Source organism: Mycothermus thermophilus (genome assembly GCF_041956435.1).
Source record: "Mycothermus thermophilus strain CBS 625.91 unplaced genomic scaffold VTJ04scaffold_6, whole genome shotgun sequence".
Lineage (NCBI taxonomy): Eukaryota > Fungi > Ascomycota > Sordariomycetes > Sordariales > Chaetomiaceae > Mycothermus > Mycothermus thermophilus.
The window spans coordinates 1525906-1534714 of NW_027191432.1; the positions used below are offsets into that span (position 1 = coordinate 1525906).

The 8809-nt window shown below is 55.0% G+C and overlaps 5 protein-coding genes across 5 annotated transcripts; 3 read left to right on the plus strand and 2 right to left on the minus strand.

Annotated features, from left to right (window-relative positions):
* Positions 1-1230: 1230 nt before the first annotated feature.
* Positions 1231-2996, plus strand: VTJ04DRAFT_8966 (uncharacterized protein; the record flags this gene model as incomplete). The annotated part of the gene is made up of 3 exons (XM_069367460.1): positions 1231-1294; positions 1418-1491; positions 1590-2996. 3 exons carry the CDS (start codon positions 1231-1233, stop codon positions 2994-2996), a joined length of 1545 nt encoding a protein of 514 aa, XP_069215787.1.
* A 521-nt stretch (positions 2997-3517) lies between these two features.
* On the minus strand, positions 3518-5156 carry VTJ04DRAFT_8967 (mitochondrial 37S ribosomal protein uS5m; the record flags this gene model as incomplete). Its single annotated transcript, XM_069367461.1, has 2 exons — positions 3518-3738; positions 3815-5156. The coding sequence occupies 2 exons, from the start codon at positions 5154-5156 to the stop codon at positions 3518-3520; spliced, it is 1563 nt and encodes a 520-aa protein (XP_069215788.1).
* Positions 5157-5227: 71 nt separating this feature from the next.
* VTJ04DRAFT_8968 (uncharacterized protein) lies at positions 5228-6080 on the plus strand (the record flags this gene model as incomplete). The annotated part of the gene is made up of 2 exons (XM_069367462.1): positions 5228-5376; positions 5912-6080. The coding sequence occupies 2 exons, from the start codon at positions 5228-5230 to the stop codon at positions 6078-6080; spliced, it is 318 nt and encodes a 105-aa protein (XP_069215789.1).
* Positions 6081-6101: 21 nt separating this feature from the next.
* Positions 6102-6335, plus strand: VTJ04DRAFT_8969 (uncharacterized protein; the record flags this gene model as incomplete). The annotated part of the gene is made up of 1 exon (XM_069367463.1): positions 6102-6335. One exon carries the CDS (start codon positions 6102-6104, stop codon positions 6333-6335), a length of 234 nt encoding a protein of 77 aa, XP_069215790.1.
* A 310-nt stretch (positions 6336-6645) lies between these two features.
* On the minus strand, positions 6646-8616 carry VTJ04DRAFT_8970 (uncharacterized protein; the record flags this gene model as incomplete). Its single annotated transcript, XM_069367465.1, has 3 exons — positions 6646-7470; positions 7527-8141; positions 8248-8616. 3 exons carry the CDS (start codon positions 8614-8616, stop codon positions 6646-6648), a joined length of 1809 nt encoding a protein of 602 aa, XP_069215791.1.
* Between the last annotated feature and the right edge of the window lie 193 nt (positions 8617-8809).

An 8809-nucleotide genomic window follows, 5' to 3' on the forward strand; every position in this document is an offset into this window, starting at 1 on the left:
GTTGAGAGTCTTGGTGAGAGTGTGGTTGGGTTGATGGCTGCGGTGGAGGGGAGGTAGTTGGGTTGAGTTGAGGAGGGAGATGGGGAGTTGGTTGGTAGATAGGTGTGAGAGGTGATGGACGGCACGGAGAAGGGTTGTTGTTTTGAGTTGGGGGTCATGATGGGGTTTGGTGTTTTTGATATGGGTTAGGGGTCAGGTGCTTGGTTGGCGTAGGTGTAGTTCATGGGTTGGATAGGTAGAACTCTGGATTTGGTTTGTTGATTCATGAGTGGCTGAGCCCAAGTTTGACGTCATACAAGATTCCAAGATGCGTTTGCTGTGGTTCCAGGAGACTTCTTTTTCTCCTCCTGTTGAGTCAAGAAGCTGTATTGGCTAGATACTGTCTTTAGATATGACGGCTTCTGTGACTAAGGAGTGCTTCTCAGTGTCTGGCTCACTTCGAAACGCTTTATCCTTATGCGACCCGCCCTAAATGAGTTGAACCTTGCTTGAGGGAAGTTGAGTGAAAAGTGAAGAACACAATAAATGGTTGTAGATGACCTGGAAACATAAATCCCACCCGTTAGCACTCTATGATGTCGCCCAGATTTCGTAAACGGGAAGTCAGGTACTGAGTACCTGGTTGTCAACTGTCACTTCTCGCTTTCTCTCTATGTCAGAAGCCGTCACTGGGTTTTGCTCACCACATCAAGTGAACATCTGCACAATAAAATTGTCCCGTGACAATGACTATGGCTGGTCAATGTGCCACCTTACTGGTACGATTGTTGTGAGTCTTTGTAACGTTAATGTTGTTGTCAGCTCGTCTGAAAAATTGTTTCAGGCGCCCCGGCCGCCGGTGAGCTCGCCAGACTCGGGCAAGCAGATACTATTCCAGCAGAGTGCCATATAACCAACACATGGCTGAATGTGATGAGCTGGCTATCCAGCGGATAACAATGAGGTCCTTATGGTACCTGCCAGAATGGCATGGAATCTTGATATGTGAGCTGAGCAACCAGACAACCGGTTACACTTCATATGGAGGGTCAAGCTGGCGGTGGTTGACATGCCCACCCTTCCAGCAACATTGAGGAGATATGTTCTCAATATCCCAGGCTTTCTTCTACTAGCTCTGCCTTCTCTCATCTCTTTCTTGCAAGTACATCATCTACCATGACCATGCTCGCTTCCACTCCCACAAACCCCTTACTCCTCGAACCACAAGTGGTAGATACACCCATCACCGCCATGTCATTCCGGCCGGTCCCCTTGTCGGTTTACTTCCCACCTTCACCAGAGCATATCGAGAAACGTAAGTTCACCAAGAAATTAGAAAGAAAAGGGGATTCATGGAAACAGGCTAGGAGTTGGCTCCCACCATGACAATACCTGGAAGATCAAAATAGTCAAGGCTAACTTAAGCATATGTCAAAAGACGCAACCCAAACCACCAGTCCTCAGGGCTCGGTTGGGGACCGCGAGGACCAGATTCCTGAAGATGTGACAGAGGTTTGTCCTGTCCTTCTCGACAGTATGGATGTTCCGAGCATCCAACATCTCTGCCTTCTCCCTGACCTTAGACAAAAGACTGCTAATATAAATCATAGACCATATCAACGGCCGACAATCCACAGCACCCTTTGGCCGAAGAACAACACCCCACGGACATTGATAAGGCTTGCGACGTCCACACTCCCTCTACCACCACCACAACCACCAGCCCTGTCAATATCAGTTTCTACGAGGCAGACAGCTCCGACTCGTCCTTCACACCTAGCCCACACCGCACCAGAAATCGAGGCTCCGGTCCTCCCCTTCCACCCTTCTTCTCACCTCGAGGATCCCTCGTCACATCGCCAACCGCTCACCTCAACCCTCTAGCTGAGGAATTTACCCCAACCGCCGACATCTCCATGAGGTTTCCCGAGAAGACCGAGTTTCCTCTTCCCAGCCCTGAAACCGTCATCGCTGATGCCAACCAACATCATCACCATCGCCACCTCCACCATCTCCCCATCACATCTCCTCCAACTGCACCACCACACCTTATACCCATGACCATGCCCATCTCCCCTCCATCGGGGCCGTGGGGACAGCAACAGCAGCAACCCCTTGAGACATTCCCCTCCTCATCTCCAAGCGTCCTACATTCCCCATTCTCCGGCACAACCACCACAACCCCCAGCTCTCATCCACTTTACTCGCCGCCGCCACTAAACGCAGCATTCTCAGACGAGCCCGATCGATCCCAACCCTCAGCTGTTGCAGCCAACCCCCCCTCGACAAGCGACCCGTCCTTGCTGACAGCCCAGTGGGAGCGACGGCATCAGCGAGAAATCAGCCGGGCTTTGCGGAGGCATCTGGACAACTACAACTACAACAATTACAACTACAACTACAACAGGACGGCAGCAACTAATGCCGTCTTTCGACCCTACTCTGCCGTCCACCAGCAGCATCAACACCGCACTGGCCCCTATGGTGCCCAGCCCGATCGGTCACTGATGATCCCCATCCCTCTAGACCCTCCTCCACCTCCTCCTGGGCCAGGACTAGGACGATCTTCCCCATCCACTACCGCCACCGCCACTACAGCAGCAGCCGCCCAGCAGCAACTTTTCCCATCCCACCACCCAACCAACCACACCATATATAGTGGCCAGCGCTCCGTGACCACTTTCGTCAGCAGCAGCCAAAGCAGCGGTGTTACACCCACCAACTACGGTAGCGGTATTAGCGGTCGATGGGATCCAGTCCACATCCTTCTTCATCATCACCAACAGCAGCAGGAGCAGCAGCCTCAACAACAACTCTTCCCTCCTCCTCTTCATCATCACCACCCACCTTCTCCTCCCCATCCTTCTACTCTTCACTCTCCCCTTTGGAACCCTAATCACCCAACAACCAGCACCGATGCGGAGCGATGGGTATGGAACGAAGAGGGGCTTGCGGGGGTGAGGTTGGCGAGGGAGTTATTGGAGGAGGAGGAAGAAGAAGAGGAGAACGAAAAGTAGGAGCGTGACAGGACGGCAGGGAACCTGAAAAAAAAATGCGGTGGAGAGGCGTCGAGGAAATTACGGCAAGACGTTGGGGTTGTAGATATTTTTGGCAACTAAGGTATCTAGGTGGGAGAGAGATGGACGGGAAGGAGTTCAAGATTGGAGTATTTTGAGCAAAGCTATTTGGATGGATGGGGTCAATACGCAAGGTAGTTGGGTTGTTGATTTTATTGCACAAACTCAGGACAGCTGTTCCCTCATCACGATGCGTATAGGCAGAATCACAGAAGCCGGAGCGCCGCAAGCTCAACAATCCCCCACCTCCCAAACATACACAAATGTCACAATCAGGAATATTCTTACATGGAGTTCTACATTGTACAAGGCCGTCGTCTATCTTATCCCCCCTTACAACAGCGCATCGGTATGTACATTCCATCCAACCCCACCAAGCACCCACCCCTCCATGCCCACCCCAGCCTGCGAAGGAGTAGAAACTCATCTTCAACAACACCAATAAGAGGCAACCCGATCCTTTAATACACAGCCCCGCCATAATACACCTTGCGGACGTCAACCAACTTCCTTCCGCGGGCCATGGCAATCTCCTCCGGGTCGGGCTGGTTGTAGAGGGCCTCAAAGGTGGCGCGGATGGCGTTCATGGGGTTGCGGGCGCGGGGCATGGTGGCCGAGAGGTCGTGGATGCCAGCCGCGCGGCAGATCTCGAAGACGTGGTGCGGCACGCGGAGGCCGAAGCCTAAAAAGAAGGGGGTTAGTTGGAAGGTTTGTTTTCTAGAAATTCTAAACGAAAGAGAGGGGAGACAAAAACATACCCGGCGGACGCGCCTCCATCTTCACCACCGTCCCACCAAACTTCTTCTCCACCGTCCCGTAAATCGTCCTCTTCTCGTAGCGACGAATCGGCTTCAAGTTCAGAAACGCGTTGATCCTGGCCTTGCTCAGCGCCACGCTCCCTTCGGTCGACTTGGCCTCGCCCAGGCCGATCCAACCATTCCCGTTGCCCACGATATGCATGACCGCCGTGCGGTGCACCTTACCCAGACGCGTCTGGTTCGACACGCGCCGCACGAGCAGGCACTTGCTCCTCAGGTCGAGCAGCTCGCGCACCTTCATGCCCGTGCGCCGCTTCACCTCCTGGTAGATGCCCGTCTCGTCCAGGCCCTCATCCTCCGGGTCGATGGGGTTCTTGTACAAGCCGGCCACGCCGGGGACCTTGTTGGGCAGGGCGGGGGCCATGGACGAGTCCGTCTGCCGGTTCTTGTCCGTCATGACGGACCGCTCGAGAATGTACTGCAGCACGTCGGCGTCGGTGGGGCCCGGGCCGACGGCCGGCGTCCCGTCCGCCTCGAGCTCCAGCGCCGCGCTGCCCGTGGCCTTGTTGATCTCCTTCTGCTTGGCAATCTGCTTCTCCATGTACAGCTTGAACTCCTTGTGCGCCTCCTCGCGCACCTCGCGGGGCCACTGGCTCTCATTGATCTTGCGGTACTCCTCGGGCACAAAGTCCTCGAGCCGCTTCAGCGTGCCGGTCGTCTCGCCCACGGGCAGCTGGTCGGCCCAGTCGATCAGGTCCTGGGCGAACTCGTCCAGGTCCATGAAGCGGGCGTGCGGGTCGGGCGGGAGCTTGTTGCGCGCGCGCTTGTCGATGATGGGCTGGGTCTCGGCAAAGTCGTCGATGTAAGGCACGCGGTAGGGGTCAGAGCGCAGGCGGCCCTGGACCGTCAGGTCGCGCGGGTCGATGGCGGCCTCGCCGGCCTCGAGGGCGGCCATTTGCTCAGGCGAGTAGATCTTGCGGAGGTGGGCCAGCTCTTCCAGGGTGTAGCGCGGGAACTTCTCCTTGGTGAACTGCTCGATCTGCTTCTCGTCCATGACCTGGGTGTCGGAGGCGGGGACCTTGGCGAAGCGTGGCCGCCGCCTGGCCGAGAGCTGCGGGGAGCTGTGGAACGAGCGGGTGAGGAGCTTGTTGGGACATGATGATAACGGGGAAGCGGTGCACGCTGATGCTGCTGCCGGTAGTGGTACTGTTGATATCCCGGCCGCTATTGTTGTTGTTGTTGTTGTTGTCGTCGTCGTTGTCGTCGTCACCATTGCTCCTCTCACGGCGAGGCATGCCCCGGAGAGCAGCCTCCCCGCGGCGGGTCTCGCTATGCTGCTCATGGCTCTCTTCTGGGAGTCCAATTGACCCTCGAGACACCCCGGGAACTGCGTGACCTGGGGTTAGATCAGGTATGGAGAGAGCGCGCGGCCGGGATTTGGGTGTTTCTGTCTGTCTTGTTCCGTCGGCCGCGGGCTCTGGGCTCTGCCGACCTCACCTTCCCTCCGTCCCGGACCTGGAATTTTTTTGGACCCAGCTCGCCGATCCTGCCCGCCGTCCGGGGTTCGTGCCTCAATTGCGGGGCATTAATCTCTTCTCGGCACCAAGGCACCTGAATTGGCTTGGCATGTGGTAACACGTGACATACCACGTGACTATTCCTTTACCCAAGCAGCAGTGAAATCATGATCCCAATGTCCAAACGTCCCATTCTCATTTTCGCTCTCAAAAGCCGCCAAAACACCATATTCAAACGCCAATTCAACTCCCTCGCAGCTCCAAACCCCAAAATGACAACCTTCAAACCCCTCGCCAATCATCTTCGCTTACATAAACCATGGTCCGACTCTGTCGCAAGGGACCCAGAAATCTGAAACCGCCGCCAGGGTCCCTGAGCGTTACGAGAGCCCCTTTCTTGGCATGGCGCTGCCGGCAAACCGCGACAGCGTGGAACCTGCAGCAGCGTCACGATCCGACACAGGGACTTCAGGGCCTGGAAGCTTAGGAGACAAGAAGGTTTCATATAACCCGCGCCAAGTGGTCGCGGTCCGTGACTTGGTTGTCCTGTCTCCTCTCTTTGTTCTCTCCTTTCTCCCAGTTTCATCATCCTCTTCTCGACCACCACGCCCAATCTTCTTGTATTATATTCTTGTATAATCATCAACAACAACTTGCCACCACACCCATCACGATCCGCTGGCGGGCATCCCATTACTACCATCATCACCACCGTTTCCAAGCGTTACAATATCCCACCTTCCCCCTAATCCTCCAACACAACCATTACAATGGCTCCCGGCCAATTCGACTGGTTCCTCAGCCTCGGCGCCACTCCCGAGGCCGTCGCCGTCCTCAACGACCAGCCCGTCCTCTTCACCATCCTCCTCATCGTCCTCTTCGCCTGCATCGGCCAGATCACCCTACTCTGGTACATCCACTACGCCACCATGAAGCCCGAGCAGCGCGCCGCCAAGCAGAAGAAGAAGGAGGAAAAGAAGAAGAAGGCCGCGGCTAAGAAATAAGGAGGGAAAACATGACAGCTTTCCATCGCATGGCGCTGGGAGCGTGGTAATAAGAGGAACTTCGGAAGGGATATTGAGCACGGCACTGCTGTCGAGGACCAAGTCTCGCGAACGGATCACGGCGAAGACGACCTGTCACGTGTGGCCTCTGCTCGTTTTCACTGGAGAGAGACCGAGGAGAGCACACTGCGCCAACAACTTTTTGATACCCAAGGGTTCAGGCAACCCTTCTTACTCCGGCACTGGTCAGCACTTGAAGTATTGTTGGCGGTGTTAAACGAATGTCCTGTGGACTAGGACTGGCGTCGGATCAATCTCCAGGCCAATCGATGGGGATAGAATCGGTTGGATATGGTAATGATGGCGACGGGAAATCGTGGGCGAGCACGTTTTCGTGGTGGTTGGGTTCTTGGGGCATCTCGAGAGGGCCCCAGTGTTGTTGGACTTCATGGTATATAATATATGTTTCTTCGTTGACGCTGATGTCGTCTTGTTCTTCGGATTCTTCCTCCGGATACTCTTCGTCAATCCCATTGAAATCGTCCTCGTATGTCGACTGCCACTCGGCAAAGTAGTCGTTTTCGTAAACCTCCAGTCTGTCGATCGGATAGACGTTTCCTTGCCCGTCGGTGTAGAAGTAGTCGCCCTCGGAGCTCTGATTCCATTCACGTGGGTCCTCATCTTCGTGGAAATGATCTTGATGTTCGTAAATGACTGGGGAAATACCTTCCTGTAAGATGGCTTCGTATTCATCGTCTGTGAACGCGCCGTCTTCCCCAGATTGTTCATGGTAACCGCAAATGTCATCCTTGCTGGAAAACAGAACACGACTCCCATGCTTTGACACGGAATGGGAGAGTGTTGACTGTGTGATGGTGTTCTGTCTGACCTTGGAGGAGACCAATGGGCCCTTAACCGTGTCTGGAGGGATGTGAATTTGACACAGCCTCCACAAGCGCCGTTGGATCTCGTCCGCGATACCGGATTGTAGGGTTTTCGGTTGACTGTCATCACCTAGGGAATGAGAAGACCGAATAGCCACTAGATTTGCTCGCAGTGAGCTTGACTGGGCGTTGCGAAGCCGCGCAAGCCCTGATGATATTGAAGGTATGGCTCGAGCATGGATAGACATGGTCTGAAGACGTGGTCAGTAATACCCCCTGAAGTCTGGATACCTCTAGGGCTACTTACCTGGAGATATTGAAGATTCCAAACAGCTGGAGCCAACTCGATCAAGCTGACTGACACAGTGTTCTTGAGAGTTCTGTAACCAGTCGCAGCTCCCTTGAGCCCGACGAGCTTCCGAAATGCAAACTCGAGAAGCGAAGCCATGTCGGAAATGGACTCCATCACCAGGACTTCCAGGTCTTCCTCCTTGACGGTGTCATTCCCAGTGTGATGCTGAGAAGCTGGTGTAGATGCTTCGCCAGACGCTCCATTGTCCACCAAGCCCTCAGCCTCTACCGCCTTCTTACTCCGCCTGGGCTTGTCTCGAAGCTGGGAGGGATGATTCCCACTGCGTCTCTCATGCGAATGTCCTGTCTTTTTCTCCCCGACTGCCTGCTTCCCAAGCGATGCCTTCCTCTGACCACGACCTTTGGCAGATGTCGGCTTCTTCGCCCTTCCAAACTGATAATCCACCTCACATCTCAACCCCTCAAATAACCCCCTTGAAACCCCTTCAGGGGCAATCATCTCAGACGACAGGTCGGGGTGGTGGAGGAAGTACGACGCCGTTGCAAGCCTCTCGTGGGCGTCCCCGTCTCTGTGGTTCGCCCTCAGCTCAAGCCCCGTGTGAGGCCAAACCTGCCAAAGGTCAGTCCAGTTCGTACAGCTCAAGCCATCACCCAAAACCAAAGACACAGTAATGCGAAAGTATATTAACAGGAAGGGTCAAAAACAAGCCACTCACCCCAAGACCCGCAACAAAATCTGCCAACCCCTTCACAATCCCCCCATCCACACCCACTTCCTCCTCATCTGCCACATGCCCGTTGAATCTCGTCTCAACATCCACACGGCAGGACCCGGCCTTGGCAATCCAGAGGTCTCCCGCCCTGCAGGCACAGCGGAGGTCTTCAGGGTTTTGGCAGGGTTGGGCATTCCTGTCTCCCTCGGCGTTCCTGCCATTGTCATTGACGTGGGGAACGAGTTCCCCGGGAAAGGCCACAGAGCATGAGCTTGTAAGGGTGACGGATAGGTTGGGACGCTTGGTCTTGTCGGCGAAGGAGACGCGGATGGTGCCCAGGTTGAGGGTCAGGGAGGTGTGATGGCGTACCATTGGTTCATGCTGGCTGGACTTAAGTAGCCTTGAAGTTTGGGGTTGATGGCCGGGTTGGGGACATGTGGTTCAAGGATGAGGGACGTAGTATCGCTGTGTGCTGATTGTATGGTGACAGAGGCCAGAATGCACGTTGTCATTGTTGTCACTGGCGAGGAGGAGAGAGAGAGAGAGAGAGAGAGAGAGAGAGAGA